The 26,469-nt window shown below is 38.2% G+C and overlaps 3 protein-coding genes across 7 annotated transcripts; 2 read left to right on the plus strand and 1 right to left on the minus strand.

The window, feature by feature from the left end:
- The first annotated feature begins 448 nt into the window (after positions 1-448).
- Positions 449-4,023, plus strand: LOC147868516 (ethylene receptor 1-like). The gene is made up of 3 exons (XM_087320219.1): positions 449-615; positions 1,119-2,930; positions 3,088-4,023. The coding sequence occupies exons 2-3, from the start codon at positions 1,155-1,157 to the stop codon at positions 3,637-3,639; spliced, it is 2,328 nt and encodes a 775-aa protein (XP_087176345.1). The 5' UTR covers positions 449-615; positions 1,119-1,154; the 3' UTR covers positions 3,640-4,023.
- A 1,468-nt stretch (positions 4,024-5,491) lies between these two features.
- On the minus strand, positions 5,492-25,915 carry LOC147868517 (uncharacterized protein At2g27730, mitochondrial-like). 4 transcript variants are annotated; one of them, XM_087320256.1, is made up of 3 exons: positions 25,343-25,910; positions 6,213-6,251; positions 5,492-5,981 (listed from the first exon to the last, which is right to left on the minus strand). In XM_087320256.1, the coding sequence occupies exons 1-3, from the start codon at positions 25,898-25,900 to the stop codon at positions 5,808-5,810; spliced, it is 771 nt and encodes a 256-aa protein (XP_087176382.1). In that variant the 5' UTR covers positions 25,901-25,910; the 3' UTR covers positions 5,492-5,807. The 4 variants fall into 4 exon arrangements, with proteins under 4 accessions (XP_087176382.1, XP_087176399.1, XP_087176375.1 ...); XM_087320273.1 differs by lacking the exon at positions 25,343-25,910 and adding an exon at positions 11,375-11,590; XM_087320249.1 differs by lacking the exons at positions 5,492-5,981; positions 6,213-6,251 and adding an exon at positions 23,410-24,438 and having other exon boundaries at positions 25,343-25,915.
- On the plus strand, positions 13,455-22,259 carry LOC147868518 (Flavodoxin family protein). 2 transcript variants are annotated; one of them, XM_087320229.1, is made up of 13 exons: positions 13,455-13,618; positions 14,513-14,673; positions 15,185-15,262; positions 15,347-15,451; positions 15,938-16,029; positions 18,241-18,398; positions 18,474-18,604; positions 18,921-18,995; positions 19,078-19,188; positions 19,674-19,805; positions 20,169-20,288; positions 20,646-20,862; positions 21,395-22,259. In XM_087320229.1, the coding sequence occupies exons 1-13, from the start codon at positions 13,612-13,614 to the stop codon at positions 21,931-21,933; spliced, it is 1,926 nt and encodes a 641-aa protein (XP_087176355.1). In that variant the 5' UTR covers positions 13,455-13,611; the 3' UTR covers positions 21,934-22,259. The 2 variants fall into 2 exon arrangements, with proteins under 2 accessions (XP_087176355.1, XP_087176363.1); XM_087320237.1 differs by lacking the exons at positions 13,455-13,618; positions 14,513-14,673; positions 15,185-15,262; positions 15,347-15,451 and adding an exon at positions 15,782-15,832.
- Positions 25,916-26,469: the final 554 nt, after the last annotated feature.

Here is a 26,469-nt window from a genome sequence, read left to right on the forward strand (position 1 = left end):
AAAAAATTGGTTGTCCAAGTTAGGGAAGTAAGGCCAAACACTAATTAAATATTTCTGATGTTGATGACGACAACTTACTGCAACAAACACCTTATGGCCAAGACATGGTTTCACTACCAAACACTCTATGGGCAAGATATAGTTTTGTGGTTAAGACACTTGTGGTCAAGGCAAGGTCTTTTAGGGTTCAACCACTTTTGATAAACACATAGTTTCAAGGTTCGGATATATGTGGCCAAGGCAAAGTTTTTCAAGCTTTCGAATCTTGTGGAGTGGTTTATTGCTAGACACTCGGGTTCAAGACAAGGGTTTGGGAGTCGATCCGAACCAACCAGACTTATCGCTTCCCAATCTTATCTCTCTTCTCTATCTTATTATTTGACACTTGTAAACCTCTATTATTATTGTTATTAGAATTACACACACACACACACACACACACACACACACACATGGCTTCCATTTAGTGAAGTTTTTAAGCTCCATGGCTCCTTGGCTGAATTGGGATCTGATCGGGAACAGAGGCCGACCTCTCTGCAACACACCATTAAGCTCAGAAGTCCTTTCATTCTGTGTCGACCCTTCAGCGATGGAGATTTAGGTTCCACTCAGAAGGTAATCCCCCCCCACCCCCCGGTTATTTTCTTTCCTCTTTAAGTTTGACTTTCCTTCATCTCTGAGAAAGTTAAAAGAGAGGTTTTCCTTCTTCGTCCTTCTTTCCCTTCATCCTCTGCGTTTTATGGTTTTGATCTGCATCGACTTTGGACCCTTTTTTGTTGTTAGAATGTGAGCAAATAAATGATGATGCGTATGTGTATATTTTGCTCTGTCCATGTAATCTTCATTTCTGTTTGAACTTAAGAAAAAAAAATGGTGATGTATAGATATATCTAGTCTATCTACCTATTTGTTTTCTTCTTTTCTGTGTAATGATATCACTTGTTAGAATTTGAGAAAATAAGCAGTAATGCCTATACACATGAGTGGGAACAAAGCATTTCATTGATCATGCTGTGTTAGAGACTAGGAAACAGTGTTGTCTGTGTATATGTATACAAACATATAAACGATGCGAGCAGAGAATGCCACCTAAATAAATCTGTTCTTTCTTTTCTCAGGTCTATAATGGAAGGACTCTAATAGAGTTGGAATATATGGGGAAGTATTTGTTCAACGTTGTGGGGCTTCTGATCTTCTTTCTAATTGTGGCAATAGCTGTTGTAGGCATATCTTCTCCACCATTTATGTTAAGATTTTGTAATTGTGACGATGATGGAGGAGGAGCCATGGAAAGCATGAAGAGATTTCAGCGTGTCAGTGATTTTTTAATTGCATTGGCTTATTTTTCCATCCCTCTGGAGCTCCTCTACTTCATCAGTTGCTCAGAGGGTTTTCCATTTTGGTGGGTTGTGGCCCAATTTGGAGCATTTATAGTCCTTTGTGGGTTAACACACTTTGTTGCTGTGTGGACTTATGTTCCACATTCCTTTAACATCATGTTCACACAAACTATCTTGAAAGTGCTTACAGCACTTGTATCATGTGCTACTGCAATCTCTCTTGTGCATATGATTCCTATGCTATTACATGTGAAAGTAAGAGAATCGCTTCTGATGAGCAAGGCCGAAGAGCTCAATCGTGAAGTGAATATCATTAAGAGGCAGGAAGAAGCAGGAAGACATGTTCATATGCTTACGCATGAGATTCGACGCTCAGTAGATAAGCACACTATACTTTCAATCATGCTTGAGCAATTGGGTAGAACACTTAATCTAGAAAATTGCTCTATATGGATGCCAGATTCTCAAGGATTGACTATTGAGCTCACTCATGAGCTTAAGAGACGAGATTTTCAAGAACCTGTGCTTGTGCTCGCAGACGATGAGCTAGTGAAGACAATTGAAAACTCCACCAAAGCAGTAGTTGTGCCACCTGATTCTCTCCTTGGAAGAGCATGTAACCATAGTGCTGCTACCATGGGGTCAACTGTAGCAGTTAGACTTCCACTTCTTCGTTATTCTAATTTTGGAACTGATACTAAAGAAAGAACCGATACAAAATATGCAATCATGGTGCTGGGTTTTCCCAAGGGAAGTGGTTGGGAATGGGGGCCAAATGAATTGGATATAGTTGAGGCAGTTGCTGATCAAGTGGCTGTTGCGCTCTCTCATGCAGCTATTCTTGAAGATTCACATAGGATACAAGAACAGCTACTGGAGAAAAATAAGGCGTTGGAACAAGTTAGGCGGGATGCGGAAACAGCGATGCTTGCAAGGAATGAGTTTTTAATTGTAATGAATCATGAAATGAGAATTCCTTTACATACAATAAGGGCATTAGCATCATTATTGCAAGAATCAGATTTAAGCATAGAGCAGCAAGCTGTGGTTCAGACAGTGGAAAAGAGTAGTGGATTGATGTCTATGGTTATTAATGATATGCAGAATTTCTCTAACCTGGATGATAGTAGGATGGTGCTTGATCTTCGGCCTTTTGATCTGCCATCTTTCTTTAAAGAAGTTGCAAATTTTGCCATACCTATGGCGAGAAGTAAGGGTCTTACATTCTCTTTAGAGATTTCATCTTCCCTACCTCAGTATGTTATCGGTGATGAGAAACGCTTTCTTCAGCTGATATTGAATTTGGTATCAACTGTGATCAGATTTACTAGTGCACAAGGAAGTGTAACAGTGGCAGTTTGTGTTGATACCAAAGAAAGTTTTAGGTGGGATCCAAGAAAGCCAACATGGATGCCTATTCCAGATGGATCTGTGCATGTAAGAACAGAAGTGAGAAACACAGGCTTTAATGGTAGGGAATGGGATATTTTAAAGGTTTTACATAGGTTTTCTCAAGTTCAGAATGCTGCTTCTGATCAGTATCATGATGGCATTTGGCGTCAACTGTTAGTTTGTGAGAAAATTGCTAAGGTAACCATCATGCCTCTTTCATCCATATATTGCTGTTTTGAATTTTTTTATGTGGGTTATTTTAACACTTTTCAATAGTTTTTAAAGAATTTAGGTGAAATCAATGTGATCTTAAATAGCACTTGCCCTAGATTACTAATTATCACATCTGATGCAGCTCATGAATGGTCATACCTGGGTCCAAAATGGTGGGGTGGGGCTCACTAATTCTGTTGTGGCATGTGTAGTATGCCTTGAATTACCTTCACCTTCTGTGGATAGTTCTCTTCCTACTCCAGAGGAAACAATATACAATGAAGATTTGAAAGGACTGAAGGTGCTTCTTGCGGATGATAATTTGATCAACCGAATTGTAACAAAGCAAGTGCTCGAGAAACTTGGATGCCAAGCAACGGTTGTTGAGTCTGGGCGGCAATGCTTAGCAACTTTAGCACAACCCGGAAGCATGTATAATATTTTGTTGCTCGATCTATGGATGCCAGATATGGATGGGTACGATGTAGCACTACGTATTAAAAAAAACATCCACCCTGAAAGAAGGCCATTGGTTGTTGCCTTAACTGCTGACACAGATGAACATAGTCAGGAACGTTGCTTGAAAGTTGGTATGGAAGGAGTCATTCTTAAGCCAGTGTCTATAGCCGAGATGAGCTATAAACTATGTGAAATTTTGAGGGCAAGCAAAGCTTGGTATAACGTAATGCGGTGAAAAAATATCTGCATTCATGTTTACCTTTGATGTCAAGAATTTTTGGGGATTTTCAAAAACACCCTCTGGCTTGTAGTTGAATCATCAAGCTTAGTTTTTGAGAAATCTCAGGCTTGTAGTTGAGAGGACATATTCCATTACTCTTAGGATAAAGCAACTTGCTTTTGCATGTTGTAATGTTAACTGAGCAAACGAGAACAAGTTTCCTACTATTCATTACATGGGAACAATATTAGTTCCTAACGAGAGAAAAGAACACATTTCCTCCCAACAATGGCAATATCTAATTATCTTGCTTGTTGAAGACATGTGAAACAGTTGTAACTTCGGTCATGTCGTTCATTTTGGACTTTTGCAGAATATTACATTTCATTTCATTCCCTGTTCCCTTGTCAAAGTATGAAAATTTTGATCCGCCCTGATAGAAATTTTCAGATTGGACTTTCTTGTCACCCTTGATGCATAACATTTCTAGTTTATGAAAAAATTGTAGAAAACCAATACGACCTTATTCCTATGTGGAAAGGAATTCCTGATGTAATGCAATTCAAGAAGCAAGATGTGCAACAGAACTGCCATAGAATGTAACGCTCTATTTGCACTAATACTAATACTTAACCTCAATTTTCTAGCGGCAATATGGCAATAACATGCTTTGATTACACAACCAAGTAAGTTGTAAGACATTGTTTAGTTCCTTTTCCAATTGGTTCTGATATGGTTTGATTGTAGAAATATTTGTAACCCATACTTTGAAGTGTACCCAAATGTTTAGAAGGTAAGAAGGATGAAATGACAAGAGCAGTTACCTCTGGGGGTTTTGTGGCTCCACTGAGAATAAAACAAATCATTGCACTTGTAATTTCATGCCCACTTATTAGACATGTAGGGGACTAAAGCAAATAAACTCCCTAGAAGCATTTGTATTGTGAACGCCAAATTATGTGCTACTAATATACTTAATGCAATGTCGAAACATACTAGTTTGAAGTGTCAAATAACCATTGTCTTAACATCAAGGAGGAAATTCCTAAGACATGAGTAACATCAATAACTCCATCTTTCCTTTTGAAAGACTTTTCAATGTATTGGTCATGTCTTCCTAACATTTAGTTTCGTTTAATTGTTATCATCAACCTCATTAAATAATTTTTTGTCTTAATGAGGTTCAAGATAGAAACAACTTATCTCCAATTGACGCACTTAGACATCATTACAAGAAGCTGAATTAAACTGTAAATATGATATCCTCTGGAATTATTTCATGCTATTCTTTATTTTGTCAATTGCAGCATTACCATCAGAGAGAAAGTAACAGAAACTATGGCATCTGTAGTGTGGTATGCCATGATCAGGGATGTCCAAAAGTAAGCAACTTTGCACTTTGTAAACAACATGATAAAAAACATTTGTAGCAAGCTAAGCACGAGAAACCAAGATTTTGAAGCATCTATGAATTGTTCTTATAATGACTGATAGTCTCCCAAGCTCAGGCTATAAATCTTAGATGTGTAACCATCCGCACTACTCATTCACATCTACTTTGAAATACAAACAGCACAATTCTTTCCGTAATTAATACTATGAACTCTAATCCAGAAAAAGTAAGACAGGATTTTTTTGCGAAAACAACAGATACATCATCCCTTCTGTCAATACATGAAAATAAAACAACCTCAGAGCTTGCAACAAGACTGCATGGCAGACCAAGAAAAAAAAATTAACAAACTTTCAGATGTAAATAGCAGGTTCAAGAAAACTGAAGTTACAAAGCTCACATGTTTTAAATGTTATCTTGATGGCTACAACTAAACTCTTAAAAATAAAGCATTTTGAATCATAATGCAGATGGAAATCCTGATGACAATTTGTATCTAATTAACAATATTGTAGCTTAAATACAGCTGCTTATCTTTATTTTGGATTCGAGCCTCCATAGCAGCTCAAAAAAGTTAGACAAAATCTCGGCCACAGTAATGAAAAATGTGTCAGTCACAGCGACTGAACTAAAAAAATCTTCAAAAGTCTACAGAATTAATAAGGAAAAGATGTACCATCATGATATAATGTAGCTCTCTTGGAAAAGTGACGTGTATCTATGGCGAGTTATACCATGTTACTCTGTATTTTCTCATGAGATCCCTATATACTTTCCCTAAGAAAGAAATTTATTCTTTATCTTCCTCTACTGGAACCTTCTTGTTGACACGATAGTACCACAAACCAGCTGCCGCAATGGCTGCCACACCTGCAGCTACAGCTACGTTTTTCGTAGAATCCGAGGAAATGTCCTTGACTGGATCCTGGATAGCAAATTCTGGAGCAGGGCTTTCACCAACTCCCTTTCAAAATGCATGCATAGGAAAGAAAGAAAACTAGTAGCATTAACCAATACGTTGCAACTCTGGATGAGTGAAACAATGCTTAAACATAGTTAGTTGTCTTCTTCTAGCATGTGAATGTATGGTTCATTCTTAAACATATACTTCAAAAAGAAAACTTATAAGAAACTTAAGTGTTCAGAGAATATCAGTTCTTTTAAAAATAAAACCTAGAAAAGCATTGCCTTGTACCTGCTGAGCAATTGCCTCAAGCTTCTCTTTCTCCAATTTCTGAGGAAGTGCCGGAATTTCAGTTTCAGATTAGTACCAGAATGGAGTAGATGCATATTTATGCATATAAATAAAAATTCTTTGTGTAAATCATAATTAATCATCCTTTTCTAAATAACACAATATTAATGTGTTTCTGAGCACTGCAGCTGTAAACCATGGTATAATGGTTGCTGGGAGAAAGAAAAAAAGAAATATTTTTTAACTCTTATCAAAGTCTAAAATCAGCTCTGTGACAAATCAGATGTACAAAGATCTATCCTCTGGAAGTTCCACTTGCAGTTTCATGGTTGTAATGCCTATTAAAGTATAAAACAGCTACGTGAATCCGATGTGGATGAAAGATAGTAACCTAACTAGGGCCTCATTTACAATTGGTCATGCTGTAGCCTGCCATCTTGGCTCTCATGATCTCATTCGACACCAAAACTTGACTTGAATCATCCTGGAGATCATGGATACAAATTGCATCCCTGTTGGTATTTAATCATCATAGGTACACCTGGATTTATTGTGATGACCTAGTCTACAAACCCATATCCGAGGTCTTATAACATAGGATCTGTGGTGTCAAAGAGGCACAAATTTGTGCGTGGTTCATTAAACTGCGCATGGGAGAACATACTTTCTAGCCCTCACAAAGCTACATATTTTCAGGTCGATCTGGTCTTGGCATCTCCCCTTATATAAAATTGGGCCTGATAAAAACTACTTCAAGATAGGTGTCGGAGTCACCATACTCCACTATCTCCAGGCCATCAGTAAAAACTGGTGCTGATCTCTTGGACCCATTGTAGTACAGTGTTGAGCACCATAATTAGTTTTCCCAATGTCAAACAATAACCCACTTTATATCATACATGCAAAATAATTAATGGGCATTCTGTTTCACTCCAATGATTGAGTGAACTTGTGATAAACATTCCGAAGTTTGGAACCTCATTACAATTACGTAGTCAAGAGCTGTCAATTTCATATCAGCTTATCTGAAACTCTGCATCAACAGAGCTCTCAGACTCATATCTAAAACTTTGAAAAACAATTCGAAAACACAACAATAATCCACTTCTTAAGTGTTCCATCCTCTTTGATGATACCCCATAGTGTGTAGACAACTTCTGAATAGAGAGCCTTCTCCTGAAATCAAATTTTCCCTCAGGGCTTTTTTATCTAACCACTGCATTGTTTGGTCAAAGAATGACCATCCATCATATAGCAGTAGTTGGTTGGTTGATGCAAATCTCTTAACTTGATATGGGCACATTGGTAGATGTACTTCAAGTCTCTGGAAATCCCTCATGCATAGATCTGTTAAATACAGAGGCCAAGAGCATTATGATCTCTGAAATGTCTAAAATGCTCCGGTACAATACATTCATGATCTTGTCCAGAGTCTGTTAATAACCTTTCTTATCATCTGTTCTGTGAATAGAGGAGAAGTATGGGGGCAAGGCTCTAGTGGCTCTGGTAAAGTAGAATGCTCCAGTAGAATGCTCCAGTAGACTGCATAATAATGCCAAATATCAATAAACGAGATAGTCAGCGGCATGGAATGTTCCCTCGGAGGCAGTTACCCATAAACAATAGATACATCTGTTTCTCCACATGTGCTAGGAAACCTTTCTTTTGCTTTCAGTTAGAAAGCTGATGCAAGATTGTTAGCGATCCCAATTTCCACATCACTACGTAATCAGTCACTTAACTAAGTTACACTCATCATCACGCCAGTTATCCAGGGTCATGCATCCAAAACGTAGGTGGACTGAGGATTGTGTATGTGAAACACCATGTGGTATTGCATGCAAAGTTTCTGTCTCAACCTGAGTGAGCTCCACCAATGATATATGTGGATTGATAATGTTCACTGCCTCATTAATCTCAGTGGTGTATACTCCATTCGTATCTCAGAAGAGCCTATACCTAGGATATGATTATGTGGGCCATGACGCCTATTTCAGATGGCATAATCAGTTTTCATTGTTAGCACAACATCTGCATGATCTACAACCATGCTTAGAGTCTTGGGAGGCACCACAAAGTCCTGAATATGTGAAATGGAAAACGGTGGGGCTAGTGCATAATCAACTGTGTTGCTCCCTCACAAGAAAAGCATGATCTGTATCCATGCCCAGAGTCTTGGGAGGCGCAACAAAGTCCTGAATACGTGAAATGAAAAATGGTGAGGTTAGGACATAATCAATTGTGTTGCCCTCTGTCTATTTGGAAATGCATGGCCATCTTCTAGGGGATATCTCATTGAGTTATTTGGGATGTGTTATGTGCATAAGCATAACTGATAATAAGATAGGTTTCCGTAGTTTACCCTAATCTTATGATAAGTATGTGTGGGTTAATTCTGAAAGGAACGAGGATATGAATTGTAATATTCAATTCTACAGCGTGAGATAACTATTAAGAGTGTTATCACTTGACCATTTCATATAAAGTAGTCAAGTGTGAACACACTAAGGCCTAGGGTTTCTGTCTATACAAGATGGCTAGCTACCTTCTTATGAGGGAGGTTTGACCTATGTTGAGACCAAGTCAGTGTGGCTATGATTATTGTTAGCTAAGCACATGCTATTCTCGCGAAACCCAAGGTACAACTCGCATCAACCCTCGATGGTATGGAACATCGAGGAGGTTAATGCCTGTCCCACGTTGTGAGGGGGGTGGTCATGTGGTCTAGCACCCCTCTTTCCTTTCTTTGGTCTATAAGTCCTTATGTTTTGCTTACTTATTGGGTTAGATTATAATAGGATAGCCAATCCATTTGTCAATCACATCACAAGAGACATCTTTATGGTCTTTGCACTCCTTATCTTGTGAACTTCTCATTAGTCTCAATGCTTCTCATCCATCTTTCTTAACATCTCCTCTATGTTATCCAAGATTGAAGTCAATAGTGTACACTTCGTGCATTAAAGTTACCAAAAAGAATGATATCTCCATATTGGTAAACCTCCCAAATTTCCTGCAGGATACTGTAGGTTGATTGTCCCTTGGGTGATGTATAGCAGGATGTGGTACGTGAAAAGTAGCATGTAACTATACAAATAGATCTACCTTCTTCTGCTCTCACTTGAACCCACTTATACTGAGCATGTTCATCTCTCCACACAATGTGAATGGATAACTAGATATCTTCTCTAAAAAGATTACAAATCCCTTGAGCATTTACCCTGATATTGTCTCCTACCTTCTAGCACCTCCAAATTGTATCATGTTACTCTAGACAAAGGATTGATGGTACCCTGTGTACCTGAGTCAACTATTCTCTCCCTCTGATGCTATCTTCAATTACTCCGACATCATCGCTCCACTACAACTCCACAATGTTGTTCTTGATGTGGTCTCTGTAGGTGTCACACCATCATGCGTTGTATCATATAAGTATCACCTCCAAATTGTATCATGTTAATCTAGACAAAGGATTGATGGTACCCTGTGTACCTGAGTCGACTATCCTCTCCTTCTGATGCTATCTTCAAATACTCCGACATCCAACCTCATAGCTCCACTACAACTCCAAAAGGTTATTCTTCATGTTGTCTCTGTAGGTGTCACACCATCATGCGTAATGTCATAGAAGTATCACGTCCTTGCTTCCTCGATAGAAGGCTACCTTCCCTCTCTTGTCATGTGACATGATCCATATTCACGACTAGTTTTGGTGAACCTTGTCTTTGTTATCGAATTAGCACGGATCTTGTTTATAGTTATACACAAAAGAGATAGGGCAAAGTGACACAAGTGCATATTAGTCAACTTATTAGCAAATTAACATGCTCTTATTTGTAGTCAAACAAAAAAGCACATTTTCATGCCCTTGAAGAGACAATGACCTACATTTGGAGTGGATGATAACACCCGAGAGTAATTCATCATGCTCATCATGTAAGACCATATGATACACTTGTCTTTCAAATTCGCAATTCAGTCAGATATATACATGTGAGCCAATCCTGAGAAATGTGGTTAAGTATCAACCCATGTGTGGAATCCCACCTCTAGTGAGGAGCTCATGGCTGTACGCTGGGCATTATATGACTGTGAATACACGTATTTGATCGCATAACATATCTTACATCTCTTACTCACTCTCTTAAAAGAGTAATGCATGCCCTTGAATTTGGGGGCATATCTACCACAACTATTAACTCAGAGAAACGATCCAAAAAAATCAAGTCCCTCTCTTATAAGACAGACAATAGTTACCTTTGTATATTTGGGTCCAAGGATTATATTCAGCCTTTTGAGAATGTTCCTATGTCTTTCTATCTATCTCTTGCTCATCATCATTATGCCTTCCGCTTGTTCTCGTGGGTCATTGGAAGGAGCTCTAGAATTGCCTTCAAATTTATCCTCTTAAACTCTAATCTATACAATATCTTTCCAGTTTCACTAAAATCTGTGGTAAATGGGTCGTAGTGCTACATTCTCTGTAGAACATTCACTATAACACTTCAGGAGCTTCTTTCTTGCAGTCTTGGTTGAAGCACGTATCCATCTAGCTCTCATTGTCAAGGGAAAGAGAGATCCTTTCAATGAGCTCCACCAAAGATAATGGTTTCCTTTCAAGTCCAACAAAGATAATGCAAGATCACAGGAATGTAGATCAGCTCCACCCTGCAAACTTATTCTTTTAACAAAGTGGTTCTTGCTTTTATTGGTTCAGTTGCTATCGGCTATCAAGCTGTTCATACTAGGCTGGACAAGTTGTCTTAATCATATAGTGGACAATGATGTATGATGTAACAACGTGGAAAGAGTCAGCATCTACAAGTCAATGCTAAATTGGGGTTTCCTGACTTGTATAGATATAAAAGGGTCCACTGCCTAGAATCCCCAATCCCGGGAAAAAAAAAAAAGGCAAACCCAAGTATAAAAAGAGCAAAGAAAACATAGAGAAAATGGATTGAATCAAGAAAATAATGAATCAAGAGGAAGGTAGACTGAAATCTAATGCTAGAAATTAGTAATGTTTTTCTGATTCATATAAAAGAACTCACATTTCCCACATAATCCTGAATCTAAAATAGAATTGAAAACAAGTAGAAAAATAGAAAACACATCGCATGAGAATAAGATCAAGTAAAAAACGAAGACAGAAGAGATTATACCTTGATATATATATTCTCTGCAGCTCTCTCTTCCTCTTTGAGAATATTGCTGGAGCCACTAGATGGCCTTAACAGAACCTGGAAACTATAAAATTTCGACCTTCTGAGAGAACCCAAAAGAGAAGAAGCTCGAATAGCCATGGCGATGACTCCCTGTCGCTCTATGCGTGTGTTAAAGTCGGAGTTAGAAGAAGAATTCTGAGGGAAATATGTCTTGAGACTTGTATCTTCGGCGTTATCAGAAATACCCCTTGTGGTTTTTCAAATTTTCAAAAATACCCCTCGTCCCTTCGGGCATTGTAGGACATTCCCTCATAAGAGCATCTATAAACTATATATATATATATACACGAGAAGAGAGGAAAATCTAAGGCTCTCTCTCTCTCTCTCTTTATCGTAATTAAATAGCTTACCCTAGAGGTAAGTCATTTTGGGTTCGAAACCCGATTTTCTCACCTCTCTATTACTCGGTTGAACCCATGACCACCTACCTAGTCTCCATTGGGCAACCTTACAAACTGAGCTACATCCATCTCTCTCTCTCTCTCTCTCTCTCTCTCTCTCTCTCTCTCTCTCTTTGTTGAAAACACACAATCATATTAATAAATGTGTGTAAAAAACACTACTTACAATGGGTGTGACAATGGAATATGGGTCATCCACTAACTACACTACACTACATGGGTAGTGGAATGTGTTGAATTGCCAATAGGCAAGACGAACACTCCACTGAGGAAAGAATTTCTACTTGCTCCAATCAAGAAATTTGCCACATTAGTACTCCCTTCAACTTTCGTAGATATGCTTCACTCCATCTCTACCATCAAATACAAAAGCGTTGTGCATGTTCCAATTATGACTCAATCCCCAATATCTTAGAAATTGAAAAACGATCTCCATCTCTGATTTTGGGTCAACCTGTGTAAATTGTGCAAACACCCACTGTCTAGGTGTCAAATAACATAGTGATAAAACTTGCCAAATTTGAGAAATGTAACTCCAACTCTAACAAGCAATCAAACATTGTATAAATCTCTCTCTCTCTAGCCTTGGGTTTTCGAGAAATCTCAACAATGCCCTTCAATGTTTCACACCTTACAAATATATTCCTTGTGTTTTTTGAAGTCGTCAAACTCCGTGCACGCACGCGTATGTGCGGACTCGCTTATCCCTTGGTTATCCTTATGTTTTTTTTCATTTTCACACAAAAATCCTCACGTTTTCCTCTACTTGTTGGCTCAATGGTTTACAGTGTACATTGTACACCATAGCATCCAAGCCATATATTTGTGAGAGAACCCATGTTAGATCCTAGCCATGGGCTTGGTTCCCTCCCATGGATTGCAATCAGTTTCTCCCTTGGACATTACAAAGATATATATCTCTATATAAAATATCACTTGATGAGCCAAATAATGTTTACATGCAAAGTATAACGTGGTGCACTTAGGTTACTCTTATATTATTTCCAATTAGTGATGGAGAAACCAATGAGAAGGAGAATAATTCATAGCATATATATGTACGTACGTACGGATATTGACGAGAAATTCTAAGTTTTTGGGGCAATCAAATATACAAAGTGATGGGAACATGCCAAATGGTCACATCTCTTTGGAATGGATATCTAACTCTACATCAACAATGGAGCGATAAAACTTTGGTTCGGTTTCGGCTTCATCGGTTTGGCCTTGTCCAAACCAAAACAATTAGATGTCCATCCGCAGGCGGCAACAGAAAAACATAGCATATATATGTACGTACGTACGGATATTGACGAGAATTTCTAAGTTTTTGGGGCAATCAAATATACAAAGTGATGGAAACATGCCAAATGGTCACATCTCTTTGGAATGGATATCTAACTCTACATCAACAACGGAGCGATAAAACTTTGGTTCGGTTTCGGCTTCAGCGGTTTGACCTTGTCCAAACCAAAACAATTAGATGTCCTTCCGCAGCTGGCAGCAGGAAAACATATGCAGTGAATCTACCGTTCTGCTTACCAATACAGCGATAAAACATTGGTTCGGTTTCGGCTTAACCGGTTTGGCCTTGTCCAAACCAAACCAGTTAGATGTCCCTCCGCAGCAGAGAAACATACGCAGTGAATCTACTACCGTTCTGCTTCCTGCCCCGCCGCTGTATCCCCCTCTCTACTCTGATCCAATTTGTTTCTGCACCGGGATCTCAACTCAAACCGAAGCCTCAGTCGTCCGAGTGCTAAAGAAAGCTCTATGAATAGTATGTGCTTCCTATCTCCGTCCGTATCAGTGTATTGCTTCATGAATAATTCTTCAACTGAGGTCAAGTAATCTCGTTAGTTCTCGTGCTTTCTCTGCAATGATTATCCTCTGTGAATTCTCCCTGCGTTTTCCTTTGTACTGTCTCTAAGGAGTATTTGGTTCATGCACTAGTCCTGGATGGTAAATGGTCGTAACATTAGCTAATGGGAGCTATGGAATCAATAGCAAGATATTGAACGGCAATCCAAGTAAAGAAGCCCGAGAAGCTAAATCCAAATACTTATGCTGGACTAATTTGGTCAAGGATCCCTTATTTGAAGTCAGTATGACATAGCGTCAGTTATGTCAAAACGTCAAATTTTGTTTGTGATTCATAATAATTGAATGCAATTATTTCTGGATATGCTCAGTAAGACTTCTGGCAAAACCTTATGCTTGATCGTTTTATTAGAAACTGAGCAGGCAGAGCACATATTTTGTAATTTTCCCAAAACTGCATATTTTTTGTCAATCTTGCCCCTGCTCATAATAATTGGGCCTAATATTCACTATATCCTGTTCTTAGCTCCCCTCATACTCGTCTTAGTACACCCTTCGAGTAGTGTTAGAGCAGGTAATGTGCTTCTAAGTTAGTACTCATAGCTAACATGCAAAACTTCTGCGATGGTAATGATGAGTTAGTTGTCCAAAGCCATCAAAGTAGTGCCCACATTAACTTAGTGTCCCTGGTCTCTTGTGCGATTGAATTGTGATTCGCTGGCAGCTTGTTGTTTTCTGTCAGGTTCCAAGTGTGTTGTATCCACCAGTATAGTGCTCACTTCTAGAGCTCCCATGGGAGCTTAATGAAGCAGTGGTGATGTCAATAACATTTTAATCACACACTGTTGTACAGGAATCAATTTGCAGCAAGCAGAGATGGAGTCAAAACCAAGCCTGGTTATATTTTATGGTTCTCAGACAGGCAATGCCGAAGATGTGGCTGAGCGCATTGGACGAGAAGCAGAGCGTCGGCACTTGGATGCCGCCATTATCTCCATGGATACTTATGATCCGGTACAATGTAAACTTAAAACTATTTTCCTTGTAACCTTAATATATGCAACAATTATACACATGATTATATACACATTTGTTAAGGAGGTTGAGTTTTCAGTGAATTAGATTATTTCTTGTACAGCGATCCTGTTGCATGGCTGGTTGAGCCCATAGCATCAATGACTATAGCTACTCTGTATGTATTATCATCTTGGCATGCAATGCATTCCAAGTTTGACAATGTGTGGGAATGTATCCTAGCATATTTCGAATGCCATGATCATGAACATGGATGATTGAAGAATGTATAACTTTGCGGCAGAGATATTAGTTGATATTTGGGGTGACATTGTTCACACTCTTAGAGATTCTTTTTCATAATAATTTTTTTTGTGGCATATTGTGCCTTTTCAGATGGTATCCCAGTGCAAACTGCAATATGTGAATTTTTAAAATTTAAAATTTTCGCAATTTTAAAATTTCAGATGGTATTGACAATGTGAACTGCAATGCTTTTTGTTATACCCAGAGAAAATTGTGTGAGGAAGCAAATGTGGTGTTTGTGGTTTCAACAACTGGTCAAGGGGACCCGCCTGATACTGTGAAGGTTTGCCTTAAGTCACACATTTTGAGGCCATGTCTCTATTGTACTTCGAATAATATTGGGCCTATGATATATATACTGTATCAGGATTTCTGGAAATTTTTGTTGAGACGAAGCTTGAATACAGATTGGCTGGATCGCTTGAATTATGTGGTTTTTGGACTCGGTGATTCCAGCTATGCACAATACAATGTGCGCATTTGCTTTTCCTTCTCTCATAACTTCAAATAAGATTCTAATTTCCCCTCATTGGGAAGGCTTATATCAAGTAATTAACTTTTTTATATTTTTTCCTATAAATTTGAGGTGTGAAAGAGACTTTACCATGCCTAAAAATAGTATCAAAATGAAGTATTTCGAGAAATGTTGCTGTAGATTAACATTTGGCATTTCCTTTCCTAAGCTTTCTGCTGCATCGTTGTTGAACCCTGATGTTGTATAACATGACTTTAAGGTGACATTTGTGTAGGTTAAGGCATCTTCTAGAAGATTCTAACCTTTCTCTACCCTTTTCCCCATACTTGTCTGATGAAAGATGTATGCAATATTAATGGTTTTGTTATGAACTGTGAGGTAGTTGTTTCGGAACTCCAATATTTCCAAAAACTGTAGCTGGTCTCCCTTTTTCTAAAATTTTTGTGTTGTCCCTATACCAACACGTGTCATGCTCAACATCAGGTAATGGCGAAGAAACTGGATAAGCGCCTGAATGATCTTGGAGGAAAGCCATTAATTGAAAGAGGACTTGGAGATGATCAACATCCTTCAGGGTAGGTTTTTCTTTAAAACAAAGTATAAGTCATAGCTGATAAGAAGGTGCAAATACCCTGAGACGTGTATGAAGTTTCGAGCTTGCTATTCCAATTGGATACTGTTATGTGACATGGATTCAACCAAATTACTGTTGCTTAGTTTATGGAATAGTTTCTTTTTCTTTAGGCAATTTATAAATGCTGGATATTTGTACATCACTTGCCTGCTTAATATAGGTGAGGAATATTAGTAAGTCATGTAAAATGCAGTAGTATAGAGTTTTATCTGCATGATGGCACATTGTACTGTCTATAATCTAGTGCCTCGTTAGAGATCCTGGCATGGCCCTCACCTCTTTTAATTTTTGCATAAATTAAAGCTTGTTCCTATCTGCAGACACGTTAATGCAGCCCTCTGCCTAATTTTTGTTAATGGGGGGTTTCAGTAATATTTAGTCACTTTTGTGATCTTAGCATGGTGTCTATATATTAGGTTGATCATTTCCTCTTGTGAAGAGGTTTGGTGCTGTATATATTATAACTTATATGTCTCAATTAACTTCGTAGGGTAATAGAGGTAATGGAGGAAACAAAGGGTGGACAGTGTGGTAGTCAGTATGGTAAACTACTGTACAAATGAGGAAAATATGGTTGGCAATGATCAGTGAAAAGATAAATTGAAAGAAATCAATGAAGCAAAGGGAAATGTTATATAACATGTTCAGAAGGCCAAGATTACGAGACCAATAAGTTACATCCCTGTGGATCTTAGAGAATGTCTAGATAACTACCCTTTATAACTAGGCTGTGATCAAAGTAAAATGATATAGGAACCATGGGTAGAAGCAATATGAAAATATAATGTACAAGATAAATATATATCTGGGAGAGGTAGATTGTGAATAGATCAGCTGATGAACCCTTTCGTAAGATGATGCCAAATGATATCAATGCCCTTTTTAATGGGCCACCTAGAAGATTGTGCTTGATCTTGGGCAATGATATTATATGTAGCATATACTTGGCACCTGGAGTGAGTCAAAGGAACGCACGGTCAAGCAATATACCCCTGGAAGGTACTAGTTGTGATTGCTTTCAGGTCTTTTGACTTATCCTAGTGAAGAAATTTGACATCCTGCTTTTCACAGAACCTGCTTTGTGCAGCCCTGCTGATCATCTGCACAGGAGAGATTCTGTAAATCTATGCATCTCTACAGAAACAACCCCAAACATCTTTGATCAGAGAAGCTTCATGATCTAGAAGAATGATCGAAATCCTCACCAAAGAGAGTGGAAACGTCCTCAAATTTCATAGTAAACTGTGCAGTGGTAAATTTAGTTTTCGTAACTGACATAGCCTCTACTTTGTTGAGGTACACACACCCCTATACGTACCTATCTCTACCTTAATTTGATTTGATGAGGTACGGATCCATATATCTAGGGCATAATGTGAATCTATCCTTAATGATGCGCAGAAGATGGTATATAGAAGGCCATGTTTGGACATTACTCATGTGCAGATTCGACCCATGTCCTAGTCTGTAGCTGAATGAGATCTTTCCTAGTGAATCTGCTAATCACTTGAGTTAATCAATGCTACAAAACACTGAGCTCTTGATAGCAATAGGAGGGTTAGGGAGACAGAACTGGAAAGTGTGTAGGCAATTATATAAGGTACATTCTGTGTGTATGTTTACCTACACTCACATATATAAGCCCTCACACGTGTATACATATGGACATGTTTCTATGATGTATATGTAGGAGCAACCAAGAGAGATTGCAGTGATTGTTCCTTGTACTGTGAAGAAAGAGATGTTTGCCTCCATAAACTCAAAAGGAAATGTTATCATTGTTGTTTGAACAGCCCAAGACAAACCAGCAGATGCAGCCAAAACCAACCAAAAGCCAACTAGAAGCATTACTCGAGGTACTTTGCCATCCCCAAGCTAGAGTGACCACAAGTCTGAAGTTAGGTTTTTATAACCATCTTGTTAGATATGTACATATCATACAGTTGTACATAGTAATGGTTGCAATGTATTAATATTTATATTGTATTCACATTGCCTTATTAAATATGTGTTGTGTATGGTTTTGAAACTAGCAGTTTTGTGTATGCTATGCATGTAATGCCTTGATACATGATATTTGTTGGAAATTTGATTTTATCTTTCTCCAGTAGTGATACACTTTTCTTGGCTGAATGTTACTTGTTTGTTGCAGGTATGAAGCAGCCCTTGACCCTTGGTTAGCACATTTCTGGAAAGCTCTGGGAAACATCCTTGGTTTACCATTAGGCCCATCTGTGTATGATAGTTTAAAGCTTGATAATCCAAAATATCATATAACCTACTGTGATAAACAATCTCTCAACTCCGCAGGTAATGATGAATTTTCCTTTAAAATGAATTCTTGATTCTATTAACAGAAGGACATGTAATCTAGTTTGGATACAGATAAATATGGAGGATACGATGGTCGACTGAAAGCATTGTCTATGGTAGATAATGCAGATGGAATTCTTGAGGCTGAAGAATCTAGCGATTCTTTGCCCTTTGGTCCAAGAAATCCATATTTAGCTCGCGTGGTATGTTAATCAACTTCTACCCTTTAAGGCTTTTAACTAATAAAATTACACCTGCTTTATGGTAGCAATTTGACAGGACCACTCAGGGGTCTGCATTCTTTATTTCTCCTTCAATAATATAGGTAAAAAATTAAAGATCAGGCATTATTATTAAGATATTGAAGGTTGAGGGAACTTATGAGAAAAATGGCACAAAGGCATTATTTGAGATGGATTGGTCAAAGATTACATAAACCATATAATAAAATGATATTATGGTTTCTGCTTCTTCTTTTTTATCAAATGTCAATGGAAAGCAGATGATTTTTCTGTGCAGATATGCAATAAGAAGCTTACAAATAAGCCAGATGAGAGAGATGTTCGGCATATTGAATTTGACCTTGGCAAATCTGTGGGTTATATTTTTCTCCTTGTTTCCGTGTGTAAATGTTGTCAGTTGTGCTGATTTGGACATAATTTTTCATTTGTTACAGGGGCTGATATATAAGCCAGGTGACGTCTTGGCTGTCATGCCATCTCAAAGAGAGGAGGATGTCGATGCCTTTCTTAGTCGATCTAATCTTGATCCTGATCTCCCAATTTTGGTATCACTATGAACTACTATTTTCTGTTGGCGATTAATACATGCATTTGTCATGTTTGTTTGTCTTTATTTATGATCAGGTGATTCACTGAAAAAAGGAAATTAGCCATCCTTTTGAGAACTCACATGCAGAATAATTCTCCTAGTCTTAGGACCTAGAAAGACAAAAAGATTTAGACATGTAACTTATTTGGCAAAAAGACACAATACAAATCAGACGTTCTAAATTGTCAAGAAAGTTGAAAGTTAGTGACATTTTCTTGAGTTCTAATATGCCATGATTTTGCTGTGAACACTGAAGAACAATAATGTTAGCATAGCATTACAAATGTTGACTACAAAAACAACATCAGGGGTTTCTTAAGCCTATTGTCTCTTAGAAGCTAGTGATCAGATTCCATGGTCATCAATGTCAATTATTTTTGGTAATTGATACAAAGATGGTTTGTTACAGACTGAAATATATTTGGTTGATGAATTGATCAGATAAATGCAGTGAAATTGCGGAATGATTCCAAAAAGGCTGCTAGAGGCATCTCTAAGCCTGTTACCATTAAGACTATTGTTCAGTACATCATGGACATTGCTTCTGCATCACCAAGACGGTATTTCTTTGAGGTAATTTTGTTAATATATGTTAACGTTGAAACTAGAAACGCTACAAGAAGTTGCTTTATGAAATAAAACTTTGCTCAATATTAGAATATTGTTTCTTTCTTAACCTTCGTACATCTAATTAGATTTCCAAAAGGTACATGTTTTAAGCAACACTATATAATATAGCAAAAACATGTCTCACTCGATCCACTGTTATGCTTCATGGTTTGTATTTTATAGATATTTTGCCTGAAAATCAGAAAGGTATCACAAAATCTTCTCTTTATGATAGAAAAAATGTTTCCATAATGTCCCTGTCAATACAAACTATGTATCTAACATTGGAATGCACATTTTCTAAGTTTGTCTGTTGATGTTTCTCAGGTTATTAGCCACTTTGCAACTTCTGAGCATGAGAAAGAGAAGCTTGAGTATTTTGGCAGACCAGAAGGACGTGATGATCTCTATGAATACAACCAACGAGAGCGCCGCACTGTATTAGAGGTGTATAGATTTTACTTTTCCTTGCGTGCGAGGGATATAATAACAAGTTTGGACGTCTCTAGTGATAGGAATAACACATGATTTTATGGTCTCATAAATTTTCATTTTCTCAAAAGCCAAGGTTAAGACTCAATGGATTGTCAAGTTTTCTGTTTTCTTTTAAGAGAACAGGGCTATATATTATCTGTTTGAAAACTTCTTCAGAGTTACCTTGCAGCCTGTTTATGATCTTGTATTTGTCTATTAGATGTTTTGGAGGAAAATATATGTTCTAGTAAATTTTTTATCAATACAAAGTTTCTATGTCTTTTTCATTTTCCTGAGCTGTCTTCTTAAAATCATGTTACTACAAAACAGGTTTTGCAAGATTTTCCATCTGTGCAACTGCCCTTTGAATGGCTATTACAAGTAGTTCCAAGACTGAAGCCAAGACTGTTCTCGATCTCATCCTCATTGCTTGTTCACCCGAACCAAGCACATATCACTGTTGCGGTGCAGAAATGGAGAACACCTTTGAAAAGGTTACGGTCTGGATTATGCTCAACATGGCTGTCCCAATTGGATCCTCAAAAAGGTAGCCCACAGGAAAAGGAAATTCAGCTTTTAGTTTTTATCATCGCATGTATAAAGGAAATTAATGTTTGCATTTGTTGCCATTAATGATATAGAATCGTAAAAAATGTCTTGTTGTGTAGGGACAAATATTAAATGAAGTTTTATTTCTAGTATTGATTCATGGATAATAAGATGAATATTAGCAAAAAGGCAAAAAAAGGATGGGAAAAAGCTTGTGAATATTCTTTTGCTTGTGGAGAGACTACAATTAAAATGCCTTTTACTTTTAGTGATCGTTTTTACCTTTCTTATTATGAAGTATATGCTAAATCATATGGTGTTGGGTGGTCCTTTTGGGTGAAAAATATCATTCTACAACATATGCAGTGCAATCATGCAATACAAAAATAATTCAATGTGCATTTATTGATTTTTTGAATGCATACCTTTTTAGTATGTGGACTTTGACATGATATACATAGGAAGAGAGCATGAGTAGGGTAATTATTTTGGCAAGACGAAAATCTCATTGAATTTCTATTGCATTGCAGGGAAAGTATCTGTTCCAGTGTGGATTAAGCAAGGGAGCATAAGGCTACCACATCCTTCTGTACCTTTACTCCTCGTCGGACCAGGAACAGGGTGCGCACCTTTTCGCGCTTTCATTGAAGAACGTATTGCCCTCTCTGTATCATCTGAGAAAATTGTCGCCCCAATAATGTTTTTTTTCGGTTGTCGGCATGAGGAACAAGACTTCCTTTATAAGGAATTTTGGCTTGCACAAACAGAAGACTTTAAGTTACTTTCCCATGGAGTGGGTGGTGGTTTTTTTGTAGCGTTCTCTAGGGATCAGCCACGTAAGGTGTATGTTCAGCATAAAATTGAAGAGCAATCGCAGAATGTATGGAGAATGTTGCAATCGGGGTGTTCGGTTTATATTGCTGGTTCAGCTCATGAAATGCCGGTGGATGTAGGGGATGCTTTAGAGGGTGTGATTGTTAAAGAAGGACATTTATCTAAAGAGAATGCAAAGAGATGGTTGAAACAGTTGGAGAGATCAGGGAAATATCATGTGGAGGCTTGGCAGTAGCAACAAAATTATTTCTCCTTGCAACATCAATGAACCTGACTAACAAAAATGCTTTTTTCTCATATCCTTGACGATGAGCATGGACATTTGTATCCATTATTTCAGCCATGTAATCAAAGGCATTTATTGTGAGATGAGGAAATTCAGGATATGGAAGACTGATGCTAAGAGTGGACCAAGAGATGTGTTGGTTGTAATACTTTCGAAGAAAGCTTAAGATAGACGAGAGTAAGGAAAGGCGATTTAGCATTGCATTTGTCATCGGTTGGTTATGTAGGCTTGGATTCTTTTGACTATCTATAAAATTTGAGAAATTTGACCTTTTACCATTCATTTATATAAGCCAAGGTCATTGACTGACCTTTTAATGTGACGTTAGAGTACCTTTATTAAAAACATTTTGGTTTATGAGAAGAAATGAAGGTGCACACAGTACCTTAACATTTGCCAACTATGGAATTTGTCAATTTATAAAGAATTAAGGCTATCAAATAGTGTTTAATAATTATCTTATCATACAGTGCTCCTTGTGTACACAAGGAAAGTGGAGTGGAAAAATAAATCTTAACAGCTGTTTAGTAGGTTTCAAAGCATTTCATGATGCAATTTGTTTAAATGTTGCCTAATGGTTTGTTTTTTAATAGCATTATTGTGTATTCAGGCAACTTATATATAGAAATTACACACATCTCTAAGGAGAGCAACAGTAACAATCATGGTGATGTGATGTGGTCACAATTATGATTTATTTATTCTAAGTTATGCAATTGCCTGCAAATGCAGCTTTCTATGAGCATATGGAACAGTTGGTGTGCTCTCTTATTTAGAAATGGAAAACACAACTTACAAGTTCCATGAAAATTTGCACATCTTTCATTACCGAAGGAAGGAACTCATTCTAACAAGCTAGAAAATTGCATACACCACCATTGAAATAGAGTTTGTTATCTTGGAGAAAGTAAATCTTTTTATTACTAAACCATAGCAATTCCATAGTAGAGATTAGTGCACAATGGTAAGGGCCCATCTAGCCCTTATTGGTGGGCCTTTATAACAATTCTTAAAAGGCATCAAAGAACCGAATTATGGAGAGGGTTCAGAAATAGTTTTCTTACAAGCATGCCTATGCCTTGCATTTTACTCTATCTTAATTGTATTTTCCTTTAGAAAAGCATATTAGGCATACCCACCAATAATTGTCCATTGTACTTAGTAACTAATTATGTTTGTCAATGCTTTGGTTGTTTAATCTAAAATCCTTGATGCATTTACAAAGGCACTACAAATCAAAGCGGCCTATTAAGTGGATGGTGAAACTTTTAAGCAACTTAGGGATACAAGTTTTAGGTAGATAAAAACTAAAGCAATGGAAAGACAAATTCACTTATATAGGGTCCCATATTCTGTGTTTATTATACTCGGCATAGAAAGTGATGTGCGGGTGGTATTAAAAGTATATTTCCTGGACCAAATAGATCTATGGAAATGAGATCACAATGCATCATCTAAAAACAGGGATGATTACAAAAAGGTTGTCAATCATCATTGACCTTTATGTTGCCTATCCATATTATTTCCACGCTCAAAAACTTTTCACCAAGGTAATAATCATCGTATGGTTAATGGACTAAAGATTCTCTGAGGATTCATAAAAGCTTGATCGATTTCTAGTCGATTCATGATGTCTGGCTGTAGAGCCAAGACTGCATCGATGATGTTCCCATGAACATCACTACCAGGAAAGAATATGACTTTTCCCGCATCGTCCGCACTTGGGCACCGTACTACACAAGGCTTGCCCCAACCGAAGTCAATTTTGAAAACAGGGAAGTTCGGAGAGCTGGATGCCCGGAGGCGTGCACCATTTAGTGCGCATGTTTTAAAGATGACATCTCGATCGTAGACCTCCAACCAATGGAGCAAACTAAAAAACGCGTCGGTATTACAAGCGAGTATAGATCTATGTATGCGTTGGGCTGTCGTGGTGAGGTCCTCATTCTCCAGTTCCCCTACTGTAGCGACTGCGGTTGTCCACATCAATGCATTGCCGAAGTAGGCATTTCCTATGGGTGGTTCCACTCTTTCTCTCATGTTAACGACAGAAATGAAGGCCACTTTCTTGTCTCTCAAGTGCTCCCTTGCTTTCGTAACATGCTTCCATATGTGGGCACAAATCGTCTCATAGGTTGTGTTCTCTCCACGTACCTTCATTTTCAACCATTCAATCGTGGCCTTTTCAAACCGGAATGTGTTAATTTTCTTATGATTCCCTTTAATGACATTTTTCTCTTCATCCTCCACATGCCCGAGGATTAACATGGCTTTACTTGGAGATGGGTTCTCGATTTTCAGTAAAGAACGTGTATGCACGGGAGGCATTGAAATGGGTTCACCTCTTGCACACTCTGCCCAAGAATTCATGAAGTGCCACAAGGAGTTTCCATCACAAATGATGTGGCTATGTGCAATCCCAAGTGCAATGCCACCACAATCAAACCTCGAAACCTAATTTCTCCAAATTCATAGAAATTTAGAATTGATAAAGGATCTCTGATTCTCTGTATACACACACATGCACGCACGGACACACATGCATATTACCATTGCCTTGTAAATATCACTCTTTGTACTCCGGAAAACAAATGTTAATCTCAAAGTGTAAAACCATAGTTGAGGATCAAAATTTTAAGTGTGCATGATCTCAAACTAAAATTTATGAACATATTTCCAATTGATGGAGACTTGAACCCAAAAACACTGATTTTAAAAAGGATAAGTTTCACAAATACACTACGGTAACCATGATTGCATGCAATATCTTGTGAAAGTGCATGCAATAATTTGCAGTGAAGTTTAGACTCCAAACTCTCACAGATATATCTTCACATGATGCTTTACCAAATTATGCACAAGTTTACCCCTTACCATGAGAACATTGCTTTAGTATCTCTTTAATAGAGATCAACCAACTCTCCTAGTATTGTGATCAAGGAATAATTATGTTTTATTGCCCTTGAGAGGCTACTAATATGGCCTATGGGGCAAAGTAATATGATGAGAGAAATACCCGTCAATTATAGCTCAGTTGGTAAAGGTTGTCCATTGCAGAATAGGATGAGGTCATGAATGAAATGGGGTGTTATAATGAAATCCCATAACACATGCTTGCCATATTTTCTAATTCCTTCATGGTAACATAAATTCACTTGGTTTTGTAACAAAATAATCCCTACATTCAGCAATGGCATCTAGTAAAGCAAGTGCATAAGAGTGAGATTTTGTGCCCAAGCAAAAGGGTTAGTATAAAAACCAAAATAACAAGATTTGTGGTGGTGTTTTGTAGCAGGGAAACAAAATGTGTGTAAAAGAGAGACATTTAAAAACATAAGGGTGTGGGCAGTGATCACACCTGGACTAACAATGGGGGCACCAAAGCGTAATCCGCGGGCTCGACCCACGGAACTAGTTGGTTGAAGAAATTTGGTTGGGCCCAGGAGAAGGCGCCATTGCACCAAAGGTCCGCAATCGTGATGCCGCCCTCCACAGTTGCCTCGATGAAAGAAGCTCCCAAGTCATTACATGCCAGGCGCATGCGTCCATGATCCATCATCATCGGCCCATCAGCACAGATGATACGTCCTGCGAGAGGATAGAAGGCATCGAGGGCCAAGCCAAGCGAGTGCTTCAGCTTAGCCACTACGTATTCGTGGCAGGGACCAGGACCTGGCGGCAAACTATGCTCATAGAAGAGGAGCCGGCGGTTGAATGGCATCTCGCGGCACATGATGTCCATAGCCGACAAGAACATTTCTTCTTCGCCTTCGCCTTCTCCGCCGAAGCTGCAGCCGCTCCTGTTCTTCTTCTTCTTCTTCTTCCTTGTAGCTGGACACACCATCTCTTCCTTCAGCACTCGCACTCTTATCTCTAGCTGCCCGCCGCCATTTCCAGATAGGTCTTGGCTACCCATCCCTCTGTCTAGTTTCTCCTCTCTTGCTCTCTTCGCTGATCTGTTGCGTTGCTATCTGTTCTGTGGATATATATCCTCGAATTTTTCAGAGAAAGAAATATTCTCGAGGGGAAATCTTCCATTCAAATTCAAATGCTGCAATACCTTTATAATAAAACTTCTATGTAATTCCATTCAAATGCAAATGCTGCAAGACCAAGACCTTTACAAAACTTTCAATCCGATCTGACAAACCTTGAAAAAGTAAAAGGTTTCCATTGACAATTGGTGGGGTATCAGAGGCATTGGTAAGGTTTGTCCAATGGAAACCCGAGGTTGTCCAATGGAGCTAGGTATCTAGGCATTAGTATAAGGTTGTCCATTGGAGACCCAAAGGGAGGTAAGGTTGTCCAATGGAGCTAGGTATTAAGTCATTGATAAGATTGTCCAATGCAGACCCAAAGGGAAAATTAAGAATTGGCCTAACAGGTATCAAGGCATTGGTAAGGTTGTCCAATAATAGAAGAGACCCGAGGGGAAAGTTGGATCTTGAACCTAAGACATTCATCTTAAGACAGTTAGTTTTGATT

The sequence above is a fragment of the Azolla caroliniana genome, unplaced genomic scaffold (genome assembly GCF_043228905.1).
Source record: "Azolla caroliniana isolate FFs.n. ecotype wild unplaced genomic scaffold, voAzoCaro1.0.p SCAF_1, whole genome shotgun sequence".
Lineage (NCBI taxonomy): Eukaryota > Viridiplantae > Streptophyta > Polypodiopsida > Salviniales > Salviniaceae > Azolla > Azolla caroliniana.

Bases quoted from the DNA above. Each gene is read 5' to 3' on its own strand.
- LOC147868516 (XM_087320219.1), top strand. From the start codon at position 1,155: ATGGGGAAGTATTTGTTCAACGTTGTGGGGCTTCTGATCTTCTTTCTA. The intron at 2,931-3,087 runs GTAACCATCATG...CATCTGATGCAG, and splicing joins TTTGTGAGAAAATTGCTAAG to CTCATGAATGGTCATACCTG.
- LOC147868517 (XM_087320249.1), bottom strand. From the start codon at position 25,900: ATGGGTAGCCAAGACCTATCTGGAAATGGCGGCGGGCAGCTAGAGATA. The intron at 24,439-25,342 runs GTGTGATCACTG...TGGAGAAATTAG, and splicing joins TGCCCCCATTGTTAGTCCAG to GTTTCGAGGTTTGATTGTGG.
- LOC147868518 (XM_087320229.1), top strand. The intron at 15,263-15,346 runs GTTTGCCTTAAG...ATACTGTATCAG, and splicing joins ACCCGCCTGATACTGTGAAG to GATTTCTGGAAATTTTTGTT. The intron at 20,289-20,645 runs GTGTATAGATTT...ACTACAAAACAG, and splicing joins AGCGCCGCACTGTATTAGAG to GTTTTGCAAGATTTTCCATC.